The sequence below is a fragment of the Dinoponera quadriceps genome, unplaced genomic scaffold (genome assembly GCF_001313825.1).
Source record: "Dinoponera quadriceps isolate SergipeBrazil2010 unplaced genomic scaffold, ASM131382v1 scaffold192, whole genome shotgun sequence".
Classification (NCBI taxonomy): Eukaryota; Metazoa; Arthropoda; class Insecta; order Hymenoptera; family Formicidae; genus Dinoponera; species Dinoponera quadriceps.
In genome coordinates this window covers 1,307,030-1,324,609 of record NW_014554324.1, presented here as the reverse complement: position 1 = coordinate 1,324,609, position 17,580 = coordinate 1,307,030, and the positions used below count along the sequence as shown (strand labels likewise).

Genomic DNA, 17,580 nt, shown 5'->3' with positions numbered 1-17,580 from the left:
GTTATGAATCACGAAGATTTTAAGCAAGAAGTCATTTTGCAATCGCATCTAAGTTGAGATTTTAACCCAATGTTAAACCCTTAATTCCGCGACACAGTAGGAGCTAGGACAGCAAAATAAGTTCAATTTCGATTATAACAATATAATGTATTCCTACTTGTGGGATCCTGATGTCTTAAATTTCCCTTTTACACTGTTTTAGCGTGGAAATAGATCGCCCAAGGTAGCATCAACATTTTTAATCTGCAGAATTAAGAGTTCAGGAGAGAAGTTAACAAGCATCGTCAAAGTGTTCGAGTCAAAATTTTGGTTCTACATTAAGTCTATTTAGTTCCACTTTAAGTCTTGAAATGGAGGAAACGGAAATATCTTCCCATTTGTAGCATTAAGAGAGTACGAGAGAAGACTTAATATAAAACTAAATAGACTTAATGTAGAATTAAAATTTCGAATCGGGTACGTTTTCGAGGCGCAAACTGTTCTTAAGAGTATCAACAATACGACAGGAACTAAGCAAAATAGGTTCGATTTTAATTTTATTATGATTTACTTTGATCCTGATGACGCCTTCAATTTTCGCTTTCGATCTTTTAGCATGAAATTTGTTCAAGGTGGCATTAGAACGAAATCTGTACAGAAAAATCTATAGCGAAAGAGAAAAAAAATCTGAAAAAAAAAATATAAATATTTATTCGGCGAGTATCAATAACATATTTATTTAAATGTAGAAATTCTTTCATTTAAATATAATAAACAATTGCTTTCGTGAAAAGCTACAGATTTAAGAAAGTGTATATTTTTCTCATTTGAAAGAGTTTTTTCAGTGTAAAAATATATATATTAGTACAGATATGTATATTATTAGTACCCCCACCGAATAAATATTTTTATTTCTTAATATATTTTTCTCTCAGTGTAGAATTAAAGATTCAAGTTCATGTTCAAAAGAGAAGTGTCGGTATCGTCGAAATAGGTTTTCACTAGTCCATAGGCCATCGCAGAAGACACAAACTATCCTTAAGAGCATCAAGGTAGTATCAAAATGTCAACCTTTTCATCTCGCTGGTGCAGCCGCTAATTGGCAAGAGAAGTAAGAAGGAATCTTCCTCGCGGATTTAATTTTACGTATCGATAATCTTAGTAAAGTGATTTCCAAATTATAAATCACACGCATATATATATATAATAATCCCACGTGAAAATTCACATCGTCTGCCGACTCCAATTTTCTCTTGTCAACGCTATTTCCAAGGCTTCGTGCGATAACATTTATCGGGGACGCCTACGAGATCGTTTTTCCGCGCGGATGTCTCGATACTCGCTGTATCAAGCTGTTACTCACGAGGGTGGTAAAGCTCGCGGCGCCCAAAGAAATCACAGAGACGGGGAGGAAGTGAGAGGGAGAGACTTTTTATTTTGCGCCTCCGGGCGATCGGAGCTACTCCAGATAAGAAATGCACGCGATCTAACGCTTTTCTTTCCGCGCTATCGGTTACCGATCTCCCCTGTCGCGATCGACAGGTGGAATAAAAGGGAGTACGGGTCGAAGACGCAGTCTTCCGCGATGCAACGCGACGGGCGGGGGTGGCGAAGCCGTCGTCGTCGGGAAGCTGCGCGACGGCGGAAAACAACGAGACAGATCGAGCGAAAAAGGACCGTCTTCGGGAACAGTTTCGAGCGAATTGAATTAGGCAACCGTGCTCTTCATCGCCGAGCCATCTATTCAACAGTTGACGCTCTCCACTTTCCGGGCACGTACGCCGCTAGTTTATCTAACTCCCACGCTCGCCGACTTCCCAACCCTCGCCGTCCCTTCGTTGTTCCCCGTGTCCCGCTAATCCTTTCTTCCTTCGCCACTGACTGGACGGATTTCGCGGGGAAGTGCGCGCGGAAGTAACGCCGAGATTCCCTAGAGCGGGCCGTAAATTCTCCGAGCTGTTATCGAGCGTTGCGAATAAAAGTGTCTGCGTGGGACGCTCGGATTCGGGAAATACCAAATTCTCACCCTCTTATTCCTGCATCATCCGTCGTTTCTCACGTCGACGTATTCACTTTCCACGAGTTACGCGTGTTCGGCCAGCCGCGAGCAAGTATAACTTGCGATGTAAATTGACTCGTGAGTTACTCATCATCTCATAATCTCGAGGTTTGCCGAGCGATTAGCGTATCACCGGCTTACCCGAGCCGAAATTTCCGTTCTGCGTTAATTCCGCGAATCCAGTCGTGTTTGAAGAACCTCGAGATGTTATTACGTTACACAGGCTATTATGTTCCCTTTGATGTTATAAATGGTTGCTTATTATGGACGTTTTCACGTTGAAGTTTAAAGAAGAACTCGCTGACAGCTTTCAACAGTAGAAGTATTCAGTCATTTATGACCGCTTCTATTTCTCAGATTAATATCCTATTTCTTGTGTAAAAGATAGGATTCGGAAACTTTACGACTTTTCATCGATCATTTAACAGAGGAAATATATTTACAGGTAAATATTACAGGTAAATATTTACGCTAACCGACGGCTAGAGATGTCACTTTGAAAGTTTTAATCGTTTGCGCTCCAATTCATTTTCGCGCGTTCTTCGTGTATATTTGCACCGTATAAAAACATTTATAATTTTTTGTAATCATACGGACGTAAACTTTGCAGAAAAAAAATCAGTATTCCGTCGGTAAAGTTTTCAAATACATCCATTTAATTATGTAACTTATTCAACATACAATTCAACACATATTATTCATACTTATTTAACGGCACTGCACAATAGCCAAAGGTGGTGTTACAATTCGAGCTTCACCAATGGTTCTCCCAGTGCGATGGAATTTGCAGAATTAACGTAGAACCAATATTACGACTCGGGAATTTATGTATATCGCAAGCAGCGACACTTCGATTTACTTATTCCGCCGGGAATCGCTTTCCGAGAGGATAAGATTTTAATCGGGGATTCGACTGGGAGATATGTAACGGGAGATACCTGTTCTCCTTGGTGGAATTTAATAACAGAGAATTAAGTTACGCCTCGTGCATAACCCCAGTTGTGACGGGCCGATATCACGAAGAAGCAAATCGATTCCCAATCAGCTATTTCCGTCCGATCTATCATTCTGGAAGGACTATTGACGCGCGCGTCCCGGCGAGACGTATAGTCCGATCGGTTTCGATTCGGCAATGTAACTACTGTGCAACCGGAGTATATCAAAGTGTACACGATCACGAATACAGATCATCCATCAGTGTTTCTTTTCATGATATCGAAGGGAATCAAGTTATATTGTGGCGTTAGTAATTCGCTACACTAGCACTAGAACTTACTTTATACATTGAGAAAGAAACGGCGAATCTCCCTAAAATTATAATCATTTCCGATGTCAGCTATATTTTCTTATTGTTCTGACGAGAAAGTGGCGGCAACAATAACGTTATCATTATTGAAACTATAGTAACTTATCACAAAAACGATTCTCCTGAATATAACTCTCACTATACGATTACAGTCGTAGTATTTATAGTACAAAAAAAATATGTTTGATATTTTTAACTAACACGGAACTAGAAAGTGAACTTCGTAGTTGTGTAACTATGAGATGGTAAATTTGTATCTAATGTTATTACTAGCCGGTAATATAACATTCATTTCTCCCAGTTACTAAATAATAGCTGAATAAATTTAGTAGTAGATTGTATATTTTAAATTACACAACCGCCATCTACTCTATCATATTTGATATGATAGAGCTATAGGCAATGGTTCGATCTCAAAACCTATCCTACGTTTTAATAAATAATCAGCAGTAATGAATTAGTGACGACAGATAATTTAATCTAGACTGTCGGCTTTTGCTAGCTAGTTAGCTAGTTAGATTAGCTAGCTGTTAGCTTTTAACTCAGACCAATTAAATATATTTTTACTCGGATATAACTCGCATAAGTGAAATAATCATAGTCAGGAGAACCATTTTTCTAGTAATATTCTTATAGTCAGTGATGATAAAATATACATATATATTCCTTTAAGACTTAAGACATTTTTTTATTTAGGAACTCTTTGCATATAAGTGTTATTTTTCCTTCAAAACTATTCTAAAAAATCTTAGGAAAAAATAAAATCGCAAAAAGAAATATTTTCCGTATGTAAATCCCGGAAACTTATTGTCACATTTGTAATGTTTGGGCACACGATAAATCGTACATAGATGCAATTAAGATCGCGACTGTTGGGGCTTCAAGAGATATTGCTACTACTATTTTGTCGATTAAATAGATTAAACAGGTTGAGAAAAAGTTTAGATGGAAGTTACTATAATATTAGCGGGATTTCTCTCAGTGTAGAAGTATAGTTGTGTGTGTGCGAAGCAAGGAATAATAACACCGGCTTCCAGCGTTGGGAGGAAACAAAAGGCGGGCTCTGCCGAGGAAGTTTCGCGCCCGAAATACCAGCAGCTCTTCGATCGAGGACGAATTCGCCGGCGCCGTCGCGAATGAAGTTCGCGAATAATCCGTCCGGGCGAACTCGACGTTGGGATTATATAATCCAGCCTTACAGCGTTATTCCGTCAGAAATTTATCGACGGCGGTCGGCCCGGCCCGATGCCGCGCACGTTTCGCGAAACGTGACTTCCTACGGAATGAGCGAAACCGCGCGCGGCCGCTCGCCGGGGTTGCCTGTTCGCCGGGGCCGAGACCGTCCGTCGTCGTCGCCGTTCCACGGTATTGGGATCAAATACGTTCTCTACGCAGCGAAGCTATCGTTACAGTTATTCCGGGATCTTACGTCGGATATTACAAGCCGTACGCTGAATGACAACTACAGCGAGTCGCGGTGGCATAGCTGCGACCGCGCGTGAGATACGTCCGGATTGCCACGGCGAGTCACGGCGTGGAGAAACGCGCGTACTTGCGGAGACTCGCGCGGGTCGCAAATAATAATGGTAATTTCAAGAGTGCGCGATACTTCGCTCACGGAATTCCGACGGCAATGTCAAATGTTCGATGAACGGCGCGCGACGCGACGTGTTTTGCGTCGGCGAACGCGAGGCCCTCACTGAGTATGAGATGTAATACCGGAGGGGGGAGGTGATTTATTAGGTCGATGCGGAAGGCTCGTCGTGTTTGTCGAAGGAAATAGGAAACAAAGTTATCCCATTTCGACGGATCAGTCAGTTTTACGAATAAAATGAACCATGTTGTAAACTACACTGAGTGAAAAATGTATATTTGGTTATACTCGCTCTTTTGAATATCGTTCCGCGGCCATTTTTCGCAAAGAAACGTGATTCCGAATTTGGTGCTTTTTCAGCGCCGATTTCAATCCTTTCATTTCGTTGAGAAGTGTATATTTCATAATACGTTTTATATATTCTTATTTTAGTGTGCGTAAACCATAAAATATAGTTGCACGAGTGAATAATATAATTGTTATGATCAATATAAATCCTCACTTAGCTATATTTTGCTCGCTTGAAAGAGTTACAAACGTACAATTAAGGCCAAAACTGACTACAAAATATAATGACATTATAGTTACTCCAACTACACTTTGTTCTCTAAGCGTAGATAACTTTTTAGATATCTAAGGAGAATTTTTTATCTTTCCTTTGGTATTCAAAGTTCCTGCGAAAATTTCCGAGAAAAAGGCACCAACTTAACAATATTGCTATTCACTGGCAAATTTATAGAGACGTGTAATTGCAGAGGCATGTTTACCACGAGAGTATCGATGTACAGAGGGGAGATACATAAATCTCTTTCGAGACACTCGAACTCGTACGATCCTTCTTGGAACATCTCGCTTATTACAAGCCCATTATACGCATTCAAATTGAGATGTTATTGATTACGAGTTCTACGTATTAATCTCATAATACGGCAATTGTAGCGCGCGCACGTACATACACGCGCCCACGTACACTAGCTCGCATTGAATCTGTCACTATCTATCATACAGACAATAGCATCGACAAACGAGCTTGCGCAAATACGTTCCAAAGGTAATTAAATCGCATTTTGATGGAGACTAATGAACTTTTCATCAGAAATTACTTAAATTATTGTCGGTTGCTCGCCGGCTCGATATTTGGCGCCGGCTGCGCGAGATATTCTATTCCGACGAGAACGATAATCACTATTGCTCGCGGAAGTCGATACGTCGCGTGTTTACATCCGAATCGTATCGAGAAATATTTTTAATCCTCTCGCATCTGAATATATCTTTCAACGATTTCGATGGTAATTTGCGAGGAATTATTTAATTAATTTCTTCATTTAATGATAAAAATCATAACATACTGTCTTTCAGTAGCGGATTTCATTGAAAACTGATGCTGAAAATATTGGCAACGGTCATTAACGACATAAAATTTTAATTAATATAAAACCAATAGATTCTGAATTATTTTGCGGACACGTATACGTGTGTGCGTGTTTCCCCAGTAGCGAGAGGATTAAACCAAAATTAAGGAGCGATTCGCACGCACGGTAATAATGAAGTAACAATAACGCATGAATAAAAGAATAAAAATAATATTGTCGCTGCAATATTTGTGTTGTCGGGAAATATTGAAAGACTGTAATGAAAGCCCAATTGCGCTTTCGTACGTGCGCTTTTCACAAGCAATTAAATATAACCATTCCAACATAATCGATAGAAACACGAGGAAAGTTACGTAGAGTCGGTAACGTCCCGATTATTCCGGGAGAAAGGGAACTTGTTAATAATCGACGTAACCGTCTCGTTCGGCACACAACGGGCCATTGAATAATAACTATTTCGTCGACTGGTTACGCAAGTAACAGCGAGAGCTAGAAGAGAGAGAAGCTAGACCGCGTCGTCTTTCCCCCCGGGACTCGGGCGGGTCCTACCAACAAGTTTCCAGCACTCCGCAGGGACGTCTCTTCGAAAACTCCCATCTTCCATCAGTACCGATGTACCACGATACTTGTAACTCGATTGGGAACCCCACGTGGTTCGCGACGGAGTTACGTTTACCTTGCTGAAGGAATTTTTTTCCAGCTGACATAGCGTGAGCGCGGACGGTCGTGAGGGTGTTTCCTCGCGGAAATCGAATAGAACAATTACGAGAGTGGTGGGAAATTTTTACGCACGGGAAGTCGCGAGTAAATTGTGTTAATTGTCCGTTGGAGAACGGCTGATCACAGATCGGTAAGGAGAGCATGGAACGAGAGAGAGAGAGAGAGAGAGAGAGAGATAGAGGGGAAGAATCTGGAAATAAGCTTCGAAATTTGTATTTTTTCTTCGCGCGTCTGTAGTCTCGAACAACTCGAAGGGATCGGATTTATCTTGATGTATTATTTAGTGCCTTTCTTCGTATTCCTTTTTTTTTCTACCGAATAAAGCGTTCCCGTGTTCAATCAGGGACGACGCAACATGAATAAAACATCTCGTCTAAACTTCACAACTTTCGGAACTGCCGACACAGAGAGCGAAAAGTGGAAAGTGTACACACTTGTAACTGGTTCGAGAAACCTTTCATATCGGTTCCCGATAAAGTTGCGTTAACATCGCCCGCTGGAAGTTTTATCTTCGAGTCGAATACTTGAAATGATATTACGGTACAATACGATGCGATACGAGAAAGGGAATGGTTCACGGCTGTTATATAAGAGATACCATATATACATTACATCGTGTAAGGCATCGCCCCGTAATATGAATTGTGAAAATAAAAGTTGCGGTCGAGAAAAGTTAACGGTAAGGTTGAAAGTAAATTTTTTCTATGATATAAAACATACACTGCAAAGCCAAGTGTGTAATTCTTATAAACTTACGTGTGTAAAGTAGCGTAGTCACTTTTTACGCATTTTTGCGCGTGTTATTTTGTTACATGTCTTATTTGTGTTATTTTACACAATTAAATACGTTTACACGCTTACATATTAAATTACGCATTTAAAATGTATAATTTACATGTAAGCATTTAATACCTCCTTATCTTCTTTCATTTCTTTTTAACAAAAGATGTGCACCATTAACTAAATATGAACGTATTGAATTTTAAGGATAAAACATAGCTCTTTTCCAAATGTATAATAAACTTGTATAATAAACTTGTATTGCAAATTTACATAATATTTGTGGAATTATAATTATTTGGAAAATAATCGGTGATTTGCAGAGAACATTAAAAATTAAATAAATAATAATCAGATTTTATTCAACCTTTTATCAAAAAACGCTAAAAATTGTTTCCCTTATCTAATATGCAATTCCTCATGATTACATGTAAAATTCGCGCGTAAGAAATACTAAAAGGTGCGAAATTGTCTTATATATGCACGCACTTTTTATACGTATATATTAATTGAAAGCACATATTTACTTCTTCATCCTTCTTCATTTTTACACGTTTTGCATTATGTATCTACCGCATTATATACGATGAGATATCTGAAATTACACGAAATTACACGTTTAAACGTTTAAATTAATTTTTTTATGCGGAAAGATGCGTGATTTTTAATCACACACATAATTATCTAATTTTACACACATAAGCATATACTCATCACACACTTGGATTCGCGTGTCTTCGGCAGAATATAAACATTTTCTCGTATAACGTGTTAACAGACGCTTTTGAGCAACCATTAAATAATTAAAGGAGTCTACCACATAAGAGTGAAATTTTATTTAACCAATATGCGCGACATGGTGTATTTTTTCTCCGTATTTTATACCGAGAGGCTGCGCCTTATTGTTTTTTCCCGAAGCTCATGGTTGATCTGCGGAGAATTATTTCTCGCCGTAAATCCCGAAAGTAAATAAACATGAATCTCGCATTTCGCGTCGTTTTCATCCGCCGCCCGCTTTCTTAATATTCGCGCTTTCGGCTTGACCGGATTACGTAAATGAAATATTCAGGACGTCGCAGTTACACGTTCCTTGCCCTTGCCGCGCTTGAAAAGGGAACGACGATAAAGAATGAAGCTCGTTTCTGGGCTGGCGGTCTGGTCCCGTGGGTTAGGCCGCAGAATCAAGAGAGAAAAAAGAACAGAGGGAAAGATAGAGAGGCAGGGAGAGAGAAAGACAGAATGACTGAGAAAGAGAGAGAGAGAGAGAGAGAGACGCGAAATATTTCTCGGAATCTTGCTCTTTCTGAAAATCTCAGTACGAGCACAATCGGTGGTTATTCTTAGGTTCTCGCCGCGGCGCCGGAATTTAACCGGCACAAAAATTCACGAACTCGACAGAGAGAGAGAGAGAGAGAGAAAAGGCGCGAATTATTAAAGTTTTGCGAAGAAAAAGAGGAAAGTCTAATAAAATTTTTCTCATATCACGACCGAATCGACCGTCTGCACGATTCGCAGGAGATTTTGCTAATTTAAACAAAATACTCCGCCGATAGTTCGGTAAAAAGGAAAGGGGAGAAAAAAAACTTCCCCTCGCGCTTGGATCAATACTTGATACTTTTTTTCCGTCGCGTTATCTGGAATCAAAAACTTTCCGCGGCACAGACGGAAGAGACGTGAGAATTAATTTCGAATATTGCGGCTCGATAAGTGCCTCTTGGCGGGTTCGAAATAACGTCACTGACCGTGCTCTGGCAGAGGGACAATGCCGGCAACAACAACTCGTTAATTAAATCAGACGGCGGGAGAAACAAAGGGAGGGAAAATCCTGTGCTCTCTTCCAAACCGATAGGCTGACGAGATAGGCCGGGGTGCTCGAGGTTTTTTCTTCTCGCCGGTAATTGGTATGAAAAATTACAAGCGCGAGAAGAAGACCGAAAGAAAAAAAGAGCGGATTGAAAGGTGCACTATGCTGCTCTTAATTACTGAGCTGCACTATCGGCGAACTCAGTCTCGCGTTATGAACTGGTTTCACGGAACTAACGACGAATGCACTTGGCTGACTTTCTTTGTTCTTTCTCGCGAGATGTTCGTTCATGCAAGAGCGCGGTGAGCTATATTACATAAATTTCGGAGCCCTCTCGAGCGATTTCGCGGGGTCAGAGTTGAAAGGAGTCTTCAATGTTTGAAAACGCCGGCGCGAAGGAGCGGCCGCGAGAAAATTGAAGAAAATCGTATCAACGTGCGCGAGTAGCCACATTCCTCGTGAAATATCACACGTTTATTCTCGTGTTTCCCTTCATTTTTCACATTTCCAAAGCACTTCGCTCGAAACTTCGTCTATTGCGCATCGTGAACTCTTAACCGCTGCTTTCTATCGCGATAAAAATGTTTTCAACATACAATGTAATTATAAAATACAATACGATTGTATACAAAATGCAATATTGCCACTTTTAAATACATTTCGCGAGAAGGTGAAGGAAGAAGGGAAAATGCGTCGCGTTATTTGCCGGCATTAGCCGTTGGCCGCGATATCCCGAATATAAGAATTCACGATTCACAATTTATACGTCATTCACAATTGACGTACCTTCGGAGTCCGAAGTGTCCGACAACGGGGGCTCATTGGCGATGTACTGGCGGCCGCTCAGCAAATTGTTTTCCACGACCGGCCGTTTGTCCTCCAGCTGCCTCCTGAAGCCACGATGGTCGTCCTGCAAAGGAGACGCGTAAATCGTGAAACAAAAATAAAGGTAAGAGGAAGAGAGAAGGACGCATCTCGGTGTCTGGTGCAGTGCCAGGTTTACTCTTGGCGTTCGACTCTTCGTCGAAGGGGGAAGAGGCTTTAAGAGATCACGCCCGACTAAATTCGCCCGTCTACTGTGATAAGTGGAGTAGCTCGCGAACGTAGACGACGTCGCATACGCAATCGATGTTGTCACGGCAGTCGCGACGTTATTTGGAAACTGTGTCATAGAAAATCAATTTCAAGATATCACGTGTGGCTAAACATCTATAAAATCTGGATGTCTCTAGGTCAATTTCCAAATATAGTCATTATCTATCGTTATTAATGCCCGATTGTCGTAGAGTATCGGTAATGTTTTATTTTATAATTGAGGAGACTCAGTTTCGTATTTTTAGCGGTGTAACAAGAGAGGCCACTCATAAATTCGGTAGTTATCGAGCGAAATTATGTTTTTATGTATTTATTTCACTAAAATAAATTTATTTCGCGATAATAAGTGTATGTATAATAAATGTGTGTAATAATAATTCGTAACGAAATTGAGATAAATATATATGCACAACACTACAAATATGAAATTATTGCTTTCGTTTTTCTTATTAATGCTAAATTTATGCATCAATTGATTTAATAAAGACACACGGATAAAAGAAGAGGTGTATAAGTGTTTAAACACACGCACACACATACACACATATATTTCGAGTACCGTAAATTATAAACTTTACACTGCTGTATTTTCAAAACGAAATGGTCAATAATTTTCAAATTGCACATACTTGTGTATATACTTGTCATTAATGTCGTAGTAGTTTTTCATAAAAAAATCTTACTTTTAGTTTAGATGTTAAAATAAAAATAGCACGATAATCTTCAGTGACACGTGTGAAGAATATCAATTTTAATTGTAAATATTTCAGCTCTCGATTGGTCAATCTTTTTCCAATCGTACGAACAGTTAAATAATATTTCAGTGTATACGTGGAAGTCTCATTGAATTCTTATCGAACACATTTCATCCTACAACCTTCTTCAGAGAGGGAGAAAGAATACCGGATAGAAATCTAAAAATACCAAAGAGAACAATATCACCTTTCGTATCGAGTATACCGGGTCGGTTGAAAAGTTCGATTCTTGGGTGAAATTTCACTTAATCGCATTCGACAGAGATCGTCCATCAATCAAGTGGACGTCATCGTTAATCCGTGATGCCTCGCCGACGTATTGACAGCGGACACCATCAGCATCGTTCTCTGCCTTATATTAACACGACACCGTCGATCAAGAATCGGGCCGAACTTTGCGACTGACTCCTTACACACCGAAGTGAAATTAAATCGAGGAGAGAAACGGGCGAAAAGCGTGCTACCCCTCTTCAATCTCCGAGTACGAAAAATACTGCGACGATAAATAAGAGACGGAGCGGCGGGATATCGCATTACGGCCGCGGATGTCGTCGGACGCGTCACGGACGCGGAGGAACGTCGGCCTGTGCATCCGTAATTGCGTTTGACGAAGCGTTACACCGGAGGGAGGGAGGGGCTGAAAACTAGCCCGCCGCAGTCAACGAGGAAAAGTCGAGTGGATAAAAAGGCACTCTTGCGATATTGCGCGCCTTCTAGTTAACGAGATTATCTCTTCGTTCGCGGGGTTAAGGGTTCGCTGCGGGGAAGACGCCGCGGGCTTTTTTCTACGCGTCGAGAGACCACCCGGATAGCGTGTTCGCCCAGTTGCGTCTACCCTCTTTCTGTTTCACCCTTCTCCTCCTTTTTTCTTCCTCTCCTACCCTCTTCTTTTTCTGTTTTCTCTTTCCCGTACCGCTCGGAGAAGAAAATTCATCGCGAGCGGAAAGCGAAAAAGAGCGCTTTTAACTGTCGCCCGACTGAAGGATTTAAAGGGATCGCCGCGCGGCGCTCGCGAACGGAAGCAAACGTCACCTCCGGGGGTATAAAAGTACAGCAATTTTCGCAGTTACACCCGACACACACGCGAAACAGATTAAGTGACGTCGCCTGTTATTTTTTCAATCCGGACTCGATATCGAGTCGCGTAATTTTTTTTAGTGTTTCGCCACGCGAGCCGCAGACGCGCGCACACACACACACGGACAGCCGGCGGTGGCCTTTGTGTCATCGTCGGCCGAAAAAAACTGTTTTTTTATAGGAGTAACGTCACATATCTCTTCAGAAGCGCGGATTTACGTCGTGCTTTTGTAAACGGGAGGGAGGGGGAAGGGGAAGAGACAATGGGGGAGAAAATGACGCCGCCGTTGAATAAACAAAAGTTTCTGTTACATCGGCGCTTCCGATTTAACAATCGTTTAGTAATCGTACATACGTTTAATTCGCATTGCGTNGGGGGGGGGGGGAGGCAACGTATAAAGAGCCATCGTGATTTAAACGGCCATTCATCGCCACTTGTTTAGCAGTAATCGGAAATTTACGTGGAAAATCGTCGGGAGAATTTAACCTGCCAGAAAATAAATTGATGCGCCGCATTAAATCTATTGTTAAATAAATTGGCCCAATTGTGCGCTACGGAACAGATCTCGGCGATGTACCCGGCCATTAATCATTCTTACATTTTTCTTCGTTATTTTCTCCGCCCGCTTCTCATTTCGAAGAATGATGGCGCGCCGCGGCGCGGTGAGTGATAGAATTCTCATCGCGTTTATCCTTTATCTCTCCTTTTTTTCCCCTCTCGTAATTCCCATCGCACAGATTTCTCTTCCGAGGCTCTCCGCGATCGCGAGGAGAACGGATTACCGGATCGCGCGTAGATCATGAGCCCCGTACGATCGATCGATCGAAGATCGGGAGACGATCATTTGGAATCGTAGATATAAATAAAGAAGCGTAACTGAATTCGATGCATCGAAATTCCGCCATTTTTGTTTGCATGACGACGATAGGTCTGTGACACACAGAAAACCATGAGAAATAAGATTCGAGCAGTAAGAAAGTTGATCAGTCACAGTCGATTATTCTTTGACCGTAAGGAGAATAATCGATTGTGATTTGTCAATTTCATGAGGTTTAAATTTTAATTAAGTTTTTCTATATGTCGTGGCCCCGATGTTTAAAGCAAGCGAGAAATGAAAGGAGGAAGATGTAAGTAAAGGAGAAAAGTGGGTTGAAAGAATCGTGTCAAATGCGATATTTGTTCTCACGATCGTTGCAAAATAAAACTATTTTTATGATAGAATTTCCCGTTAACATTGTATCAACTTTGTCAACGTCAGTTTTACAGCAACTTTGTCGAATTGACTTACGGAGTTAAATTTAGTAAAAAAACATCTAAATTCTAAAAAAACGACGCGTGGATTGCTTGCGTCCCACGGCGTGATAATTGCAATATGCATGGCATTTCGGCATCGATACATGATTATATATTTTATAAAAAGTTATATTCAAGTAATGAAAAACATGAAATGACCTAGATGAAAAGTGAGGCATATATACGATAGTGAATGTATCAACCTCAATTATTAATCCAAGTAAAAATACTCTCCCTGCAATTTGCGCTTGTTCTTTTTATAACTCGGCACAATTAAGAAAGCATTTTATCAAACATACCGAAAATATATAAAAAAAAAATATAACTTACCGGCATACATCATACACTGCGAGTCCAAGTGTGTTATTTTTACATGCATAAACATTTAAAGACGACACATCTGGCTGGATCTCTTTTTACACATTTTTTTATATATTTCTGCCATTTTATTCATTTAAAGTATCTAATCGTGTTAAAATGTAAATTAACAATCCAATCGTGTTAAATGACGTGATTTAAAGCGACGAGAGATGCGTGAGAGAAACCTCGACTAAAATAACACACCCGAATGTGCATTTGCAGCCGCGGTGGATAAAGAAAATGGCGCCTAGCTCGTGTGATTCCGACAGCTAATTTGAAGACCGGCTTCCGCCGTTGCGCTTCTCAATTTATGCCCAGGACTCTGTTATCGTCGTCGATGGACAAATCACAGACAGATCGGAGCGACGAGGGAGCCAATCGTCCACCGGTCGCGCGCTTCGCACTGGAAATTGACGCGCGTCTAACCGGCGGTCGAGAGGTTGATGAAGAAATTGGAACGGCCGGAGAGCTATTCATCCAATTAGATCGCCGCCAAGACGGTCCCCTTATCAACGCGGTTATCATTACGAGAGGTTAATTACGAGGTGTGCGCGGCAATAACGCGTCGATGCGTATCTCGATAATGTACGAGACATCCGACACTGGGAATCTTCAGCGTTTAACCGCCGCCAATGTGCTCGGTCGCGCTGTTATCGTGCCGAGGAGATCAAATGCTCGGAAACAATTTCGTTATACGCAGCTCTCCGTGGCGAGAAAGGAAGCTCTCTCTCTCTCCCTCTCAAACATGTGACCCCGGCGAAGGCGAAGGAATGAAAAACGTCGGTACGATGAAACTGTGCGCTCCTGTAAGCAAGACGGAGGAATTTGAACGCCGAGCGTCGAACGAAGGCCGGTAAGCAGCTCCGAAGCAATATCACGGAGTCGCGCGCTCATCAATACTCCAGAGCAATTTCTATCTGATGGGAGAGCGCGTTATCCTTTATTTACGAGCCATCCACATGGCCGAATCCCGTGGCAATCGATATTATTATCCGTCAGGGTAACGTTAAATATTTCACGAGCTGCGAACACCAACGGACCTCTTTTCCCCTTCTCTCTCTCTCTCTCTCTCTCTCCATAAACAATGGGAATGACAACGCGGCGAAAGGTCCGATCCGAAAGAAACACACCGACATAAATTCCGCGGGGTTGACACTCGGGTGCGCCAAAGTGCTTCCCCCAAAAATAACTTCTGGACGCGATCGTCCCCGTGCACCACGACCGGGCGAAAATATCAATCGTTCGCGCGGCAGGTGCACCGCCGTCGCCGTCGAGGAAACGATGGGGAGACGAGGCGCGTGCCGTTAAAAAATGCACGCGCGCATCGTCGCGGAATTCACATCGGGCGCGGATCGATACCGCCGGGTTTTGATTTATCTGCCGTGTATTTCGCGCGCGAACGAGACAGCCGGCGCGAAAGGCGCGCGCCTGGGGTACCGCACGCAGGTGCGTGGCGCGCAGGCGCGCCGGTAAACGGCGCGACGTTTACAACAGGCGCGACCATTTACGCGACTAGGATCGATCCGCTGCCAGCCGGCGAAATAGAATTTTTAGGACGTAAGAGAGATCGCGCTCGTTACACCGGCGTTGCAACCGGCGACTAACTGCGATCGGCTTTCATTCCGATTGCGCGGACGCAATAAACGGTCTTCTAATTACGCGGCCCTCGACGCGACGCGGTTTTCCCGATGCCTCGCGTTTTTGTATCCCACGTATCGCAGATTATTTTCAACTTCCGAGTGCGAAAGCGCTCGGCGCATTTTATTAGTCGACGGCCGGGCCCCGCGTTCGTAATTGCATGCGTCATACTAAATTGAATGCGACTGACGTAATTGGAATTTATCTGCAGGTATACACGTTGTGTGTGCGAGAACGCGCGCGCGAAAAGTGTTGAGCGTTATCCCGTGAAATATCTCGTAACGATAACAATCTGGTCTCGCCGAGTATTTCCGATAAAATAAACCACGCCTGCGCGCTCGTGTAGGTGCACAACTGTGTAGGTTTGTAGATGCGCAGAAAAAAAAAAGGAAAAAAAAAGAGCGCTAGAATCAAGTGAATATAATGCACCTGTTTTTCAGCTTATTAAATTAAATAATATTTCTGCCAAATTAAATGTATTTTAATAGCTCGCAGTAAATATTTATTTGTACGCGGTAATACTTTAATTTGTAAATGAATTACCGGACGCGAGTGTGAAATGGTTCGAAATATTTAAGAGGTAAATATTTACTAGAATCATGTAACACTACTTTGCCGTCGGAGAATCCCAGCGGTTGTAAATTTCAGTCTTTCCGCCGAGTGAACACTTTCTAAAAGTAAACTCTGATATTCTCCAATACTGTGAATTGAATTTAATACTCGTGGCGATTATTTTAACGCATACAAGTAAATGCGTGATTACACGAAGGAAGTGTCATGTTGCATATAGCCAATTATATTTCTACTTCTAATATTCTGTATTAGCTAATTATAATTAACCATCTTCTAATTAATTATTATAATCGACGATCTATCGTAAAATGATATTAGGCATATGTACCTCGAAGGTAACTGTGATCATGTATTGAAGGAAAGGAGAAAGCACGCTTGTGGACATATAAACATAAAAAAATACGAACAGATGAAGGTATGAACATACAAAGTGCCGTGCATTTGGCGCGAGACACTGCTTGATCATCAACCGGTGTCGCGTACGTTGCTCATCTCCGCATTATTAGTTTCCTACAATTGGTTTAATCTTAAGATTCCTTTGAGATACTATCGCGCCCAATGAGAAAGAGAGAGAGAGAGAGAGAGGGAGGGGCTTATCTTGAGATTCCCACACGAGAGCTAATGAATACCACATTCATTCCCTTCTAGTTATTAAAATAATTCCCGGTAGCGAGAGACGGCTCGATAACTCCGTGAATGTCGGCGGCACAAGTCGCCCTCGAGCGATAACTTTTATTATTATATCCGTCGCTTGTTCTCCGATAAAGCGGCTCTATAATCCACTGAGGCGGGTTTAATTACAAAAGACTTGGATAAAGACCAGACGCGCTTATTGATAACGAGCGGCGGCTCGGTCGATAACTGTCTGAGAAGGACGTTCCCGTGTCTCCCATGTCAAACGCTAATGGAATTAACAACGTGTTATTAATATCGTTCGAGGCGAGCATGCCGGATTTTCGCGCACGCACACTTACACGGAGGATCGCGAGGAGGTGGGCCGGTCTCGCTGATATGTTTAGGATATTCGCGGAATTATTTAGAAAAGCGATGCATATGCATGAAGGTAGGGATTTATTAATTAGCAGAGACTCGTTTAACTGGACCCACGTATAATCGATTTACATTAACCGGTGTACTTTCGACGATATATATATATATATATATATATATATA

General features: G+C 41.8%; 1 protein-coding gene across 1 annotated transcript in view; it reads right to left on the bottom strand.

Moving 5' to 3' along the window:
* Nucleotides 1-17,580, bottom strand: part of LOC106746935 (dystrophin) — a 156,483-nt gene that overhangs the window by 107,242 nt on the left and 31,661 nt on the right. Inside the window, exon 3 of the mRNA XM_014624093.1 lies at nt 10,402-10,525. Coding sequence (XP_014479579.1) covers nt 10,402-10,525 — 124 coding nt within the window. The remainder of the gene's footprint in view (nt 1-10,401; nt 10,526-17,580) is intronic.